Below are 15,850 nucleotides of genomic sequence, written 5' to 3' on the forward strand. Positions count from 1 at the left end.
TTGATCCAAGCTATTGCTATCGTTGGCCTCTGTTATGATGATGCTCGTTCATGGATGAAGATTCAAAGGTCAAAGGTCATCGCTGAAGGGCAAAAACAGCAAAAGGAAAAAATAAATCTGAAAATGAAACTTTTATTTAGTAACCGCTCATTGCACTGACATTGACATTAAAATCTGTTTTTTTAAACAGGACAGTGCAAAATATATCTTTGCAGTCGAGAAGTAAGTACAATCATCGTCATCAATGTTCTCCAATGAGAAGGATGGCTAGCTGAAGGATCCGACCAATCAGAGCACAGTATGTGATTAGAACATTAAAGGCCACTGACAGTCTGGACAGAATTCATGTTGTCACAATGTTTGTAAACACATGCTCTCCAAACACACTCACGCACACACACACACACACACACACAGCATAGAAACAGTAATTTCAAAATGCATTGTTGATTTGTAGGTCAAATGTAATGTGGACAGTATAAAATAAGTTAATATTTCTCTCTTTTAGCAAGTGTGTACATTGTTATGTTAATCGTCAGCAGTAAGTAAACATCAAGTACTACATTTATATCGACGGTGACAGCGAGAGGACATAACACTTTAGCATCGCTCCATCTTGATCCAGCGCTTTATCACCTCTTCATTGGCACATTAGTGTCTGTACAAGTGGAAGGGGAGGGGCTTCAGCCCTGCCCTGACTGGCTGATTGGCCGTGGGGGGGTGGAGATACGCCCGTCGAAAAGCCTGGGAAACACACAGGCTACTGGCTGTGCTCTTTGAGGACATGAAGGAGACGCAAACGGAGCGAGAGCGTGAGGGAGGAGGGCAGTAAGGCAGAGAAGACGAGCTGAGCTCCTCACCAGAGGAGCGACAAATCTAGAAGACGAAGATCTTGTCTCTCGGGACGTGGTCGACGTCGTCATCCATAGTCAACAGAATCTGAGAAGGAATAGAACACGTTACTCATTAGTGTTCAGGGGCCAAGATAGTAAAGTGTAGTACCACTGACACATTTGAACGTTTTAGTCATTTTTTACTTTTAGCACCTGCAAATAGAATTTCAGTTCTGCATTTCAAAGAGCATAATCCCCCATATTAATCTTAGGGGGCCTCCACACCGACCATGTACAGTCCAGACTGAAACACCAGATGTGGAAGGGGCCTTGGACCGGACCAAAAGAGCAACATTTAGTCCGACCAAAACAGGCGGTCCCAGTCTGGGTCAAACTGAACCATGGTCATAACATGAATGACTTTCAAAGTTTAATCCAAAGTTAATCTCCATTCAAATGGAAGGACTACGACCCATTGAATTGACAAAACTGTGACGCCAAGAGTCGATGCAAGCTCGACTATAAACCAATCAATGTCGAGTACAAGCAGCCGCAGCCCATGTAGGTGTTGACAAGAGGATATACACGTGTCACACCCTTTAGTGCACTCCCTAAATTGCAATGTGAAACCCCAACTAACTGGATCAAGTGTGTAAACTGTAGTGAGACAGGGCAAAATAAATGTTTGTTGTTCTTTATGTCTATTTGATTGTTGATATAGATTTCCTTCATACCAGGAAGGATCCAAACATGGCGATGGACGAGAGAAAGTGCCAAATGTCGTGGTCGTCGAAGAATGAAAGCAGGATGCAGTCTCTGTTGTGCTCACGAGACTCTGCTGGTGTTTTCTATGGCAGACGAGAGAAACACACAAAATTAACTGCTGTATGATGAAGTTTCCCCTCTTTTGTGTGTGTGTGTGTTTGTTTTACTGACCTGCCAGGTGCTGAGACCCTGGAAGAAGAAAAAGAGTGCAAATCCCCACACCACAGCCGTGAAGAGAATCAACACCAAGGCCAGACACTGGATTCTCTCACCACTCCGCAGCTAATGCAAAATACAAAATAAAACTAGCTTTAGATGTACAGAGGGTGTTAATAAACCTTAATGTATGGACACACTCCAGCACACCTTCATGATGATGTAGAAGGCAAAGTAGAGCAGCAGGTTGCAGATGGCGATGGCCAACAGGTAGGAGGCAAAGTCGTTGGGTCTCTCCAAGAGGCCGTAGGCAGCTCTGTGGAGAAAAAAAGATTGTATCTGTCCTTTTCTGCATCCTTCAACTGAATTTATATTGTTCCTACTTCATTTCCAGAGAAACAGTGTCAACTTACAGAGACCAGTTGACTATGTTCCCCATCACAAGTAGAACCATGCGGTCCTGAAAGACAGAGACAAGGACCTCATCTGGACTTGTCCGTTCAAAATGAATACAATTTTTTTTTAGACAGAACAGTGCTGTGTAGCATTGTGCCTTCAGTCTGTGGACCGAGCTGATCAAGTCTTCTTCTACGTCCTCTGATAGCTTACAGCAGTGATCAGTAACTGGATCACACAGAGGGTCGAAATCACAGCCAAATCAGTTTGAAAATGTGATTACTGGAATATCACAGACATTCACAGGTGACACAGTTGCTGATCTCTACCATGGCCACTGAATTCGTAGAATAATTACCTCTATAACTGGTTGTCTACAAAGGAAAGGCACATCGTTCATTTTGTTGCTGCAATGCTTTAAAGTGAACTGATTTATAGAGCTTTTATTTTGAGAAAGTGAACTTGGGTCTGAAGATTGTGTCGGTGGCTTAACAGACCACTGAAAGGGGCGACAAGCAAATGTCTTGACAGGAGATTGTAGAACAGTTGGAGGAGGACTCACTAAAGACAAGGAATCCTACTGAAGCATTAACATAGGTCACAAACAGCCCATTCCAGAGAGACAGGTGGATAACAGGTACTGCACTAGTTACAGAATCATTTCAATATTTTCATTTTCACCTTCAGTTTTGCTGTATGGACTAACTAAAACAAATATGATGATTCCTTGTAACGTAGGATGATGGGGGAAATGGCATCATTCTGTGTTACCATGAAAACTCTTCAGCATAATGATGCACAAGTCATTACTCACAATGTACATAGGCATACTGCACTGCCTGATGAAATCTGTGTAGATGACATTCAGCATCCTCCGCATGATCCCAGAGTCTGAGAGACACACACACACACACACACACACACACACACACACACACACACACACACACACACACACACACACACACACACACACACACACACACACACACACACACACACACACACACACACACACACACACACACACACACACAGACACACAGACACAGAGAGGTTATAGCTGCAGTCAAATAAACATGGGGATGAAACAGCCAACACTATCAAGCTGCGGTTCATTTGTGTAGTTGCAGATTTCCATGACAAACTCACAATTCTCCTCTTATGATGAACACATCTATTGTAAAGCCTTATGTTATTCAAATATTCCACTGATTCTAAAACAATCTAAACAGATTTTTTTAAGAATGAGTTCATGGATTTCCTTGAATATACCTGAAAGGAGCAAAAGATAAAGTAATTACATGTAAATGTACATGGATATAGCAGACATGAACTACGGAGAAAGTCGTGAAAATTTGGTTTGGACTTTCTCTGGAGGTTGCTACTTAGACACGTTCACAACAACACAGGAATCTCCAGAACATTCAGGGGCGAGGTGGAGCAGCAGGCAGAGGCAGGATGTAAAACATAAATACTGCTGCAGAGATCAAATGCTTTTGTCTCATCACCGAAAACTCTTCTGCATGTGTGGCACCGCTTTTTCATCTGAGATATTTCTTTTCTTTTCCTTTTTTTTCATTTTTGCGTCGTTGTGTGTTGCGTGTTGTGTGTTAGAAACGTCATCAACACGCCCACTCACTCGCTGTGAATCCTCTGGAGGATTTCCTGCCATTTTCTTTTTAATATAGGGTTGGCCAGAGAAACTCCAGAACCTCTCACTCAGACATTTGCGTTTCACATACAGCTCCTCTGGATAATGGCAGGAAATTATCCGGCTTCAGTATGTGTCTGAAAGCAGCTTTGCTGTGATCTTACCGAGCCGCCACCGGCCCATGTAGTAGAGCTGTGTGCTGAGGAGGAGAGTGGCCAGAATGTGGATCACTGAGAAAACTATCCAGAAGACTGTGTTTCCCCTCCCGAATACCTGCAAACAAACCACAAACCTTTGTTATGAAATGTGTTGGTTTTGCAGAATAACAACTATGAACAAAAAACAATAATTAAAAACAATAATAACTGTTTTGTGGTTTGTGTACCTACCACTCCAAGCACAGAGAAGAAGATGACTGCAGCCAGGCAGGCATAGGCAGTGTAAGCACTTGCATTGATGTCTGGGTGTCTCTTCTGATACAGCTTCAACATACACAGCCCGGCAATCATGTACATGAAGGAGGTGTCTGCAAAAACAGAAAGGGATATTACGACACACATTTACTGCTTAATCATCCGAAACCATAAAAGGATGAGAAGCAAGTCGCTGCAGATGGTTATCACTGAATCACAGCTCCGATTTATTGTCTGCATTTCAAATGAGCTGCTTTAACTTTCAGAGTCATTGTTTTACATTAACAGGCTGTCTGGTGAGCATATTTTACAGTTACGCTCCATAAATGTCATAACCAGAGGGATTGTCTGCATGTGAGCCAGAGGACAATAAATCAAAAGACTATATCCGTCACCATATATCTTAATCGACAGCTCAGAGAAACTACACCTAGCACCCCCCACATCGTCTCTCAAAATGACAGTGTTTTCCCTCCGCAGTATGCAGAACTCTGTGGTGCAGGAGTGACCTCCCTCCCCACTCCCCCACCGGCCTGCACTCATGTTGCACTCTAACAATAAACATACCACACTAATAAGAAGCTATTAGAACCTGCCCATTACTTGAAGTTTATTGTGTGTTTGTCTTATCCACTCTAGAATTAATGAGGAACACATTTATTCATAAACAAGAATTTGCGCAGCTCACCTGCCACACACCCTACATGCACCTGCACAGCCAGGAAATTGGAGAATGTACAGACAACACAGTGTTCCTTTGCCCCTACTGCTTAAAATAATTCTAGAGGAAACACTGCTAGTACTTGTTCTCTATTGTAGATAGAGGGAAGAGAGGCACACACTTACCAAACTGGAAGTTGGTGTAGTTGGGACAGACGTGGTAGCAGGCACTGAGCAAGCCCTCCATCATGAGTGCAGTTCCCATGGCATAAAACAGACCAAAGTGTTTTGGGATACCACATTCCTGTGGAGGGTGAAAGAGACATGTACATGTTGATTCCAAAAGTACTGAGTGTATCTGGATGTGCCTGTTTCATATTTACTTAATATTAACTCAAATAAGCTTTGGTTCAGGAAGACAAACAAAAGAAGAGGCCATCACATGCCATCACAAATGAGGCAAACATTCACAAGTTCAACCACTAGCAACTACAATTCAGTCTTGAAAAGTACTTGAAAATCATTCTTACTGTACGACAGAGTGTGAGCTCATTAATCTGATCCTTACAGTGTGTCGGTCTCCTTGTGTACATGGGCCTTACCAGCGCATTGTGGTCGTTGCGGTCCAGAGCTCGATTGTGGACAATATCTCTCTTGAGGACAATTAGAAGGAAGAGGAGTCCCAGCATCACGTAACCAACGTTACTGAGTATGTTGTTGAATGCACTGTGTAGGACAATAAATGAGCATGCCATCGGTGAGCCATTATGTGCTGCAATAAATCATTAACACATTTTCAACAGCCATTCTAACTCCATACCTTAGAGCTCCCAGGGGGTGGGCACACAGGAAGTTGTAGTAGCAAATGTCCTGGTTTCCTGTGGCATTGACAACCTGCAGAGCAAACAGTCGGTTTAATATCCACGTACAGTGTAAGTCAATGTGTCGATGTTAACTTACAAAACATATGAAACACAAGCAAACAGGAGGAAGAGTTTACTTCTCATACCGTTTGATAGGTGATGACCAGCTGGATGACTGGCAGGGCGTAGAAGACAGCAATGGTGGCAATGTTCCTGGAGAGAAGATCAATTGACGGTTAATAAAATGATGATGACAGATTAGTTTCATTATTACAGACTCATGCAGGACCTGTTCTAAACCTGCCTGTTTGGAATGTTATGTTCTCTTCTCCTGTGTTAATGCTCTGGAGCTTCTTCAGAATGATCCCTTGTTCTACAATATACTGCCACATTTTATTGTTTTTTGCTGGATGTATAAATCTAATGAGTTTTTTAACTTATTTTTTCATATATTGAATTTCGGCTATTTCAGAGGTCTGTTACGGAATCGACACAATCTTCAGTCCCAGGTTAACAAGTTTTTAAAATAAAAGCTCTGTAATTCAGCTCAATACAAAGCATTGCTGCAAAAAAAACAAATATTGTCCTTTTACATTGTAGACTAATTGCTAAAGAGTATTTGTACTGCATGATAATTGAAACTGATATGTATATAGAAATAATGTAAGAGGAATCGTTGTTATTGATTGATTATTGACAATGGCATTTGTCGTTCTTGGTCTGTGTCCTCACCAGAAGTATATTTGATATTTCTTGCTGAGGACCCTCTTGTCTTTGCGGGACAGGTCAGACACGTACAGAAATTTCTATAATCAGAAAAGGACTTCATATTACTGACAGTCAACAGGTAAAAACTGGCAACAGTGAGGATTAGTAACATTCAAACATCATATACAAGCAGAGCTGACATTTTACCAAACATTTGAGTTATGTGCCTGACCTTGGTGCGGACTATGTTTTTGTCTGAATTGATGTCATCCAGTGTGTCATAGTCATCCTCCTCCACAGAGCTCAGAGACTCCCGCCTGCTTCGTCCAACACTGTCCAGCGATCGCTCTGAATAAGGGGGGGAGACAGAGGAGGAGGATGAGATCCAAACTAATTTAAAAAGATTTCTGTTTAACAGAGAGACAATTTGAGCATCTAAGATGGCTGTCTAGATTTAATAGAAATGTTCCAAAGAAGAAAAAGCAAACATGTCACACCACGGAGCAAATTCTAAATATGTCAAAACAAAAGATCAGAACGATTCTTGGTTCTTTCATTTTTGCACAATCAATATCATTTTGCTGTTCACTTCAGACTCATCCGATTAGGAATTCCTGGCATAAACATCTAACTGATATTATTTATGATTCACAGAGTGCTGATTTGTTTTGGTGTAAATCTTGAAACTGATTCAGCCAAATGCAAGCAGTGTCTCCTGTCCTGATAAACAAAAGATCAGAGAGCCAGTGAGTTGCCAAACGGCAAGCCAGGCTCTGTGGACATATTGCAGTGTGACAGTGGTGGGCCAGAGACAAGTTGTGTCCATGTATGTGCGGGTACATACCCATGTATCCGTAGTTATTATCAGTGGAGGTGGCGCTGTCAGTGATGGCCTCAGAGCTCAGAGTGCTGCCGTTGTCAGCTGTTAAGCAGCAAGAGAGAAAGAGATTATTTATGAAATGTCCACACAAATAAAGACTTTCACGAGAAGTATCCAAAACTCACCAATGGAGCCATATTCACACGGTGAGACTGGAGTCTTGCCTGTAGAGATGTGATCAGACACATTTTAACTCGTTGAGTAAATGTTGATGAAATGCACATGCACAAACAAGCCATGATACCACTGATATCTTATTGCTGCATACTAACATACCACTGTAGCTCAATTGTTAGTACATAAACACAGGAAGTCGGAATTGGCATTAACACTTGCAGGGAACAGACATTTGGAGTCCAAAGGTTTTTTCAGGCTCAAAATGTTTAAAAACACACATTTGAAATGGCGGGTTAGTGAATGGGTGAAAATGTGAGTGCTAGGAAGCAGCAGTTGCCTTGTTGTGCAGTGTTAAGCAAGTGTTCCTGCAGTTTAAAATCAAATCATATCAGCGCACGTCTCAGGCGCATCTCACACGTGTGGGCCACACTGCTTTTGTAGAGAGTCGAGGTCTGTTTCATAATAAAAACATGCAAGTGTTTCTGTTGACTGAATTAAAAGAAAATAAGATTTTAACAAGGTTTTCATGGTTTATGTAGGACCAGAATTTGTATGACTTGAGTCCTGGCATTTAACTGAGTAAATAGGCTACTTGTATTTGTTTTTATTAGAAACAGAAACCTCACACAGGCAGAAGGCAGGCTCCATGTGGAAGACGCAGCAGATCGGCACAGCAGCCGTCATGTGATGGACACGCAGCCAGTGTGGCCCGTGTTTAACAATTGCTCAGCTGAGTCGTGTCTCTAGGATGCAAGCCATTAAACGTTAACATACTGTCATAATACATTGCCACGTTTATATAACTACAAAGTAAACAAAGCACTACAGCCAGGGATATTACTCTATCTCCTTCTCTATAAAAATTAAGAGCAATAGTATTCAAGCTAATGCATGCAGAGCATCAACAGACAAGTAACACAGTGCACGAAAAGGCAGCAAGATCACACAAGGAGGAACAGTGTTGTTATACCATCTTCGTTCTTTCCAAGCAGAGAGGCTGAGCCACACATTAGTATGAGGGAGAGAGAGAGAGAGTGAAAGACACATTTAGTACACACAGGTAAATTAAGAGCATGCTAAGTGTAGTTGAACATCTTGGATAGTGTGTTATAGCATATAGTGAGTTCAGAATATTGGTATGCTCCACACGCCCTCTAAGGAACCCCCAATAGAACCTTCCATTCTAGCTAGTTGCTGGGTTACCTGTCTCAGCAGGCGACATGTCAGCAGGATTCAGATAGTCTACTCTCGTCTCTTTCATTCTGCAGAAACAGACAGGAAGAGATGCAAATGAACAGAATTTGTATTTAGTATAGTGTTGGTCTAAATAAATACTATACTAGCTTTGAGAAGAAATAGTGTACATGAAATGGATGCACTAACTAAATGTTGTTAGAGTTTGCTGATAAAGGTGTGGAACCATACCGCTTTTTCTCCAGACAGGCCCCAATGAAGGTGAGCAGGTAGATGGAAAAGAAGATACCCAGACAGAACAGCATGCCCATCACATACACCTTTGCTGTGGAGTGAAGAGGAAGGAGACATATTTCAGGCTATTCACATGTTAATACTGCATGACCTTGAGTCTTCCGCACACTGCAACAATACCTAGGGGTGGGCAGTACACCAGTGTCATCGTCATTCTTCTGTTCAGACTCACTTCAATATTGATTCAGTTATTGGATATTTCAGTGTACAACACCAATTTTTATTTGATTTGGAAGAAATTCTCAGAGAACTAAAGCTGTATACTGTGCAATGAAACCTCTAACTTGGTGCATTATTATATGTTTAAATGCAGCCTCATAAACTCTAGAGCGAATCGTGAGGTACTGATCAGGTCTGATTATACTTGTGATGAGTGTTGGTGTTTATATATGAGTGCAGGTCAGCAGGAGAGTGGAGGGAGGAAACAGAAAACCAGTTGAAACTAACCGCTGCGTCTGCTGTGATCATAAAGCAGCGACGCTGATCACTGTGCGTGAGTGAGTGGGGGCGGGGCCTCCGGAGCAATAAAAATATATCACGAGACAGGACTGGCTTCTACTCCCAAAACTTGAATATAAATGCCTTAATATAATACCATTCACACTTTCAGAAAAGTGACAGATACCGTAATATTGGATCTAGGTCATATCGCACACCCCTAAAAAAAGACATCATTACAGAAAGCTTAGATGTGAAACACACGTTAGAAATATGCAATTCTTTCTTAAAAGTCTTACAGTTCTAGAGACATTTTATCTGCTGCTTTTAAGAACCATGCATTGGAAATCAAAATATGCATCAAAATATTGTCCTGGGAAGATGCACCGTCAGGTTTGCAACCCTGAAACTGCAGATAAATTAAGAAAATAGTGCCTGACCTGATAGCTTTTTACCTGAATATTATTTTAAAATGCACTTTTAATCCAGCAGTTAATTTGCTACTTACAATCGATGGCAGGGGTGACCACCACATCGATGCTCTTGCTGCGGTTGCCGGCGTCCATCAGCTCATCAGGACTAAGAGGGTAGAACCGCAGCGGACCGCCACATGCCTCGTCCTCTGTTTTTACCACGACCACCACATAGAAACTGTTGCTTGGAAAATCTTTTCTCTGAAAACAGACACCATGAGATGTGAGGAGATGTTATACGATTCCGTTCATGTGGTTTTGGCATCAACACTCTGGCTTGGTCACAGGAGCTTCCACATTGAGAAACACTACCTGCACAGTGATGGCACCTTTTTTGGTCATTGTCTGGTACATCCCAATGAAGGCCACATTGTTGTCGAGGTCATAGACAGGGCACTGATAAGATGCACAGAGAAAAATGAGAAAGACAAATAACATAAAAATATTAACGTTAAGTGGAATTAAGATATTAACAGGATTACAACACTGACTGAAGCCGATATCACACATGAACTCCAGGGAATGTCAACACAACTGGGTCTGAACTTTCTTTGGAGTTTTCTTCTCACATACGAACAATGCAATGCATCCTCTGTTCAGAAACGATCACAACACAGAAATCTCTGGAGCGGATTAGGTGATAAGTGGAGCAGCAGGCAGAAGCAGGACGTAATGTATCAATTTGTGCGGAGATCACATGTTTACATCACATTGACACCAGCGTCAGCTCTTATCCCCAAAAGCTCTCTGGACATTTATGGCCCTGTTGTTTCATCCTTGGATATTTGTATTATTTTTCTTTTTTGTGTCAACACACCCAATAGCTTGATGTGGTGAATCCTTTGGAGGATCTCCTGCTGTGTTCTCACATACAGCCCCTTCAAAGAATGTCAGGAAATAATCCTGAGTTCAGTGCATGTCTGAAAGCAGCTTGTTTTTGCACTGCATTGTTGCAATGAACCCAAGAATGTCCTTGTGTGGTCCAAGAGTAGTTCTACATGCTGAGAATTGTCATAAGGCCACTTGAGGACAGCAGACGTCTGGTTGAGGAAACAGGGAGCTGGAGTTATTTATACCTGGATGTCCTGGACGGACATCACAGAGCAGGGGAAGGTCATGTCTGAGTTGACCTTGACGATCACAGTGTCCACCCCATCTTTAAAGACATACTTGAAGTACTGGGAGAAAGGGCAAGAGGGGAAGGAAGGGGAAAAGAGGAAGAGACAAGAGGGAGGGAAGTAATTAGAGGGGAAATGATTAGAAAGGATGTGTTGTATTTGCAAAGGAGGTCCCACTTTTTTTCTATCTATTATAGCGTGAGATAACTTCCAAGACTACATTACAAGGTTTACTTGAACGGTCAAGAGGAGGCAAAAGTATTATACGTGAGGAAAAATTGTACAGACAAGCAAAGGAGGCAAAAAAAGTCATTACATGTTGAAACATTTTGTCAAATCAGAAATTCTCAACAGCCTATTTTCTTTTGTACTTTCCTCAGCTCACGTTTATCTCTCATGTCATCTGTAACTTTTATTTTGTAAAGTGAAACTTATTATCATAAACACACAAAACAATGGCAACAAGCTGTATACCTGAGGTTGGGATGGTGATGCAGTAAAGCTGAATTTCTTGTCTGTCCTGTAATCGAATGTAACAATAACATGTTAGACATACCAGCAGCATCACTTCACTTGTTGATCCCGTCAAAGCCCAACCTAGAGGCAGAAGCGTTGAGCTGATACTGAAAGCAGCTATTGCAGAGTGTGTTTGGGTAATTTGATCAAATATTACTCACAGAAGGGTGAAGCTTTCCACACGGCTGACCCTAAGCTGGTAGTTTGTACCCTGGCTGGACAGGGTAGAGACGTCTACATAAAAGAACTGGGTTTCAGAGGCGACCCGTGACGGAGGCTGGCACAATGTCCGGCCCACATGATCATAAGGGTACTTCCTCTGGTAGCTGCAGACAGAGAGAGAGAAAAGGGTTTACAAATTGTTTCACTGCGAAAAGGGGTTTAGGGTTTAGCAACTTACACGACCTTGAATTTGTATCAACTGAAAATAAATTGTATTAAAGTATTGAATGATAACTATCTATACAGTTCGTTTTATTTGTTGAATTTTTTAAATACCGATATGGACGTATGAGTCTGAAATAAAGTATTATAATAATAATAATGACAATAAATATAACAATACATACATATGTTATTGTTTTTGTATTAATGACCTATTGTATATTTGTGTTTGTTTATTTAATATTTTCATATATATATATATTTTTTCTATTTTATTATTTGACTTATTCCTAGTTATTATTTTTCCTTTATTGTTTACCTTTGTGTGTCTATATACATTGACAGGTATGAGTACATGTGAATATATATGTTGTTATTGATTACTGTAACATTGATCTGTACCTTGCTACATTTCTCAGTAAAATAAAAAGTTGATCACAAAAAAATAAATATAACAATAACAACAGCCACAATTAGGGCTGCAACAACCAAGCGATTATAATCTATATAAAAATAGTTGGCGATCAATTTAGTAATCAATTAGTCAGGTCCGATATAATACGCACTCTGATGTGAGCCAACCAGCCAATGCCGTGCCTTGTGTAGCTCACGTGATGATGCTGTTGCCTCTCTTGAGTTAACATTTTTTAAATGGCAGCGACAAATTCTGCTAATGATACAAAAGTCAAAAGTGTGGGAACACTTTACATTAAAGTCTTTAGATAAGACCATTAGCTGTAAATTGTGTAAAGCTGATTACACATGCAACAGCAGCACAACATCACTGTGGAATGAACCTGAACAGAAAACATGTTGTATCCTCTTCTTCTCTCGGGTCACTGGTGGATCGTAAACAATTTGGGGTTCATACCACAGTGATACAGTGCTCCTGTGTTTTGTCAAATCACCTTTACACAGGTTTTTTCTTTGAGACTTAAATGAAATCGCACACACTATTCACCTATTGAGATGAACATAAGACATCTTGAACTTGGATTATAACAAGTCAGATTTAAATTGTGGGTATCTGAAACTGGAATCATAGTCATAATTAAATTGCAGATGTCTGTTATACATAAATAAACAGCATTGTACAAGAGGTCAAAAGCCAAAAGTGTGCCTAACTTTAGCTCAATCAATTCTGTAGTTCCGTTGGCCACTGTTAACCGTGGTAAGTGTCCTGAGCTACTGAGAAGAATGCAGGAGGCTGTCGTAGTAAAGCTGCATGAACAGTTATTATGTGAATCTAGTCAAGTTATTGCTGACTGAGGCAACATAACTAATACCTTACAGTATTACCTTTATGAACACAGCAACAGGCTTGTACTTCTTTAACCCACCGACACAGATTCACTTTCTGCAACAAACCCACAGGACTGCAGCACTCAACACTACTGCACTGTGTTCACAAGTAAAGCAAGCATAGAGAAAACTAATATTCAAAGCAATAATGACATAAGGAGTATTTGCCCACAAGGTAGGGAAACATTTAAGAATAGTTAAGTAGAAAATGTTGAGAAAAGCACACAGCATTGCTCAAAACAAGTAGACTGTCATTTCGTGAAAGCATGTGACCACGGCTAAATGAAACAGAAGGAACTCCATTCACATGAGTTGATGTCACCTCTGATTTGACCTGGTAGGATCTCAGAGGAGGAAGTGAAAGTCCAAGGTTGATTACAGATCTGGAGACTGTTTAAGCAAGACTGTATGGACTTTCTGATGTTGCACAACCACAGAGTGTGGAAGACTCCGGTCAATTCACAGATACGCTAGCTTCTTGCCCTGTAACTGCAAAGGAACAGTCAAGGGCATTTTGTAGACTGTGATTTTGATGATTCTATTTGATATGATTGCAATTTTCACCAAAATTAGACTTTGCTACATCTCCCTCAACCACAGCTGTGATAACAGCACAGCTACCATTTACACATCCTTCTCTTATAGGACTATTCATTTCACACACACCAAACCAAACAAGGTTCATCACATGAGCTGAAGTTGTAATTATTTACAGCCTAAGCAAAAACAGCAGCAGCACGCAGATGCACCCAAGGAGAATTTTTATTTTATTTGAGGTTACTGTGTGCACAGTAAAAACATACAGTCAAATTCAATTAATAACTAGGTGGGATGGACACATGCCTTTTCGCTTTAAGTCCATTTAGAATCAATTTGTTTCAGTTTAGGCATTCTGACATAACGCCATGATGACACACGACTAATCTACAAGTACAGCTACTGTGTTCCCCTTGTTTTCTTGTTCTCTATGGTGGATGTGGAGATCAATTTCCCCTTGCATTTCAGCAGCTGATTGTGTCATTGCTCAAGTTGACACACATAAACCACTGAACATGAATCACTCGTGTATGTTCACCATATGCAGCAGTACCAGAAAATATTTGCGCTACTAGCTGCTGTGACACATACTGTGAATCAATGGCAAGTTTAACTACATGCTTCACTCTTTTGGAGGTCTATGATATCTTTATTTATATAGTAAATATAGTAATACAATACAATTAACCGAAACAAATACAAACTCAGCTATAAAAGTATAAATTTAAAAAATAAACGTGATAGAAATGAAATCAGTAGAAACGGATCAAATCAGGGTTCACGCTTTGATTTAAAGGAAGCTAGTCACTCACGTAATGTATATTGTTTACTGAGAGTAAAATGTTGGCTAATATGCAGTTACTATGGCAAGTGGAGGGCTATGAAACATTACAGTGGCTATCTCTGTGATAAACCATAATTATTGTTGGACAGTTCGAAAGAGTATGACAAGCTGAATAGGAAAGGTTAGGTATTACGAAGTGAGAAAACAAAACACAATCTAGTTTCTGTTAAATGTTGAGTGCTGAAAACAAATATCAGTGTGTGTTTGGGGAGGGGGACTTACAGGCCTCTCAGGATGAGGGGGATCTGGAAGGAGAGCACTGCTTGCTTCTGTCGCACCACAAACAGAATAGGACTCTCCAAGCCCCGTGACAGCACGTCCACGGACACGCGTACTCCCTCCGTCTGAAACCGAAAGAGAGGATCCGAGTTACACGCATGGGTTACCTGTCATCTTTACCAGAGAACCAGGAGCCTCTGGTACGGGCCTGGGAACTCACCTTGTTCCTGGTGACGGTTTGGTTGAACGCGTAGATGGTCTGGTTCACACTCGTCACCGTGTCATTGTAGGTGACATCGAACTCTGCGTCCTTCTGCACCACGTTCTTGGTCTCCCCCAGCGCCGCCGCGCCGCAGACCAGGTGGCTCACACACATCCAGACCAGGGCGGCCAGTCCGGCTCGGATCCAGCAGGAAGCAGCTGGTCCACAGCCGCTTTTATGGCGAGACTTCCAGCAACTCCTGAACAACATTGTGTCCGACACCGTCCTCCTGAGCCGCCGACAGATTCCTCACGTTACTCGAGCCTGTCCGGCAATACTAATAAAACCTGCTCCCCATTCAGCAGCAAACACTGTGATAGCAAGCTGGCTAGCTCAGCTGTTCCACTTCCACCAGAGACACACACACACGGATGCTACCAGGGCGAGCTCAGGACGCAGCGGGGGCTCACCTCCAACACGGACTCGCTCCACGTCCCGTTCACATCCGCAGCAACGAACAGTCAACAATGCAGCGGATGACGAAAGTTACAAGAGCACACGATGAAGGCGACACCCAGTTCCTCTTCATCTGCACCGCCGAAGCCCAGCAGGCTGCTAGCCAGCTAGCGCTAGCATCGTCTGAGTAATGTAGCTCCTTGTTTTGAAATCTCAGTTCAGCTCCACCGTCGCGGACTGAGCGGAAAGTAAATGCAGCTTATTGTTGTTGTTTCTCTCAGGTCAGAGTGAAGGGCTGTCACGGCGTCTTGGCTTCGTTCAACAACATTTGTCATGCTCAGTGTGTATAGTGTGGAAGAATCAGTGCGATTAGCGTCCCCCCCTACCCCAGCACCACGTTCAGACAGTAAACAAACCCAACGCGACGT

General features: G+C 41.8%; 1 protein-coding gene across 2 annotated transcripts; it reads right to left on the reverse strand.

Annotated features, from left to right (window-relative positions):
- Nucleotides 1-112: 112 nt before the first annotated feature.
- sidt2 (SID1 transmembrane family, member 2) lies at nt 113-15,798 on the reverse strand. Of its 2 annotated transcripts, XM_061073104.1 has the most exons (27): nt 15,437-15,798; nt 14,985-15,255; nt 14,768-14,889; nt 11,640-11,804; nt 11,437-11,482; nt 10,921-11,022; nt 10,157-10,240; nt 9,880-10,045; nt 8,871-8,964; nt 8,649-8,707; nt 8,416-8,442; nt 7,454-7,492; nt 7,293-7,370; nt 6,681-6,796; nt 6,473-6,546; nt 5,887-5,953; nt 5,698-5,771; nt 5,480-5,603; nt 5,064-5,181; nt 4,194-4,330; nt 3,969-4,077; nt 2,965-3,041; nt 2,168-2,214; nt 1,965-2,070; nt 1,770-1,880; nt 1,568-1,681; nt 113-939 (listed from the first exon to the last, which is right to left on the reverse strand). In XM_061073104.1, exons 2-27 carry the CDS (start codon nt 15,234-15,236, stop codon nt 877-879), a joined length of 2,571 nt encoding a protein of 856 aa, XP_060929087.1. In that variant the 5' UTR covers nt 15,237-15,255; nt 15,437-15,798; the 3' UTR covers nt 113-876. The 2 variants fall into 2 exon arrangements, with proteins under 2 accessions (XP_060929087.1, XP_060929088.1); XM_061073105.1 differs by lacking the exon at nt 8,416-8,442 and having other exon boundaries at nt 14,985-15,798.
- Nucleotides 15,799-15,850: the final 52 nt, after the last annotated feature.

The sequence above is a fragment of the Limanda limanda genome, chromosome 6 (genome assembly GCF_963576545.1).
Source record: "Limanda limanda chromosome 6, fLimLim1.1, whole genome shotgun sequence".
NCBI lineage: Eukaryota > Metazoa > Chordata > Actinopteri > Pleuronectiformes > Pleuronectidae > Limanda > Limanda limanda.

What these genes read in the sequence shown, in the direction of transcription:
- sidt2 (XM_061073104.1), bottom strand. Translation starts at nt 15,236, where the DNA reads ATGTTGTTCAGGAGTTGCTGGAAGTCTCGCCATAAAAGCGGCTGTGGA. An exon ending in CCCCTCATCCTGAGAGGCCT is followed by an intron (nt 11,805 to 14,767) that starts GTAAGTCCCCCT and finishes CTCTGTCTGCAG; the next exon opens with CTACCAGAGGAAGTACCCTT. An exon ending in AAAACATAGTCCGCACCAAG is followed by an intron (nt 6,547 to 6,680) that starts GTCAGGCACATA and finishes TTCTGATTATAG; the next exon opens with AAATTTCTGTACGTGTCTGA.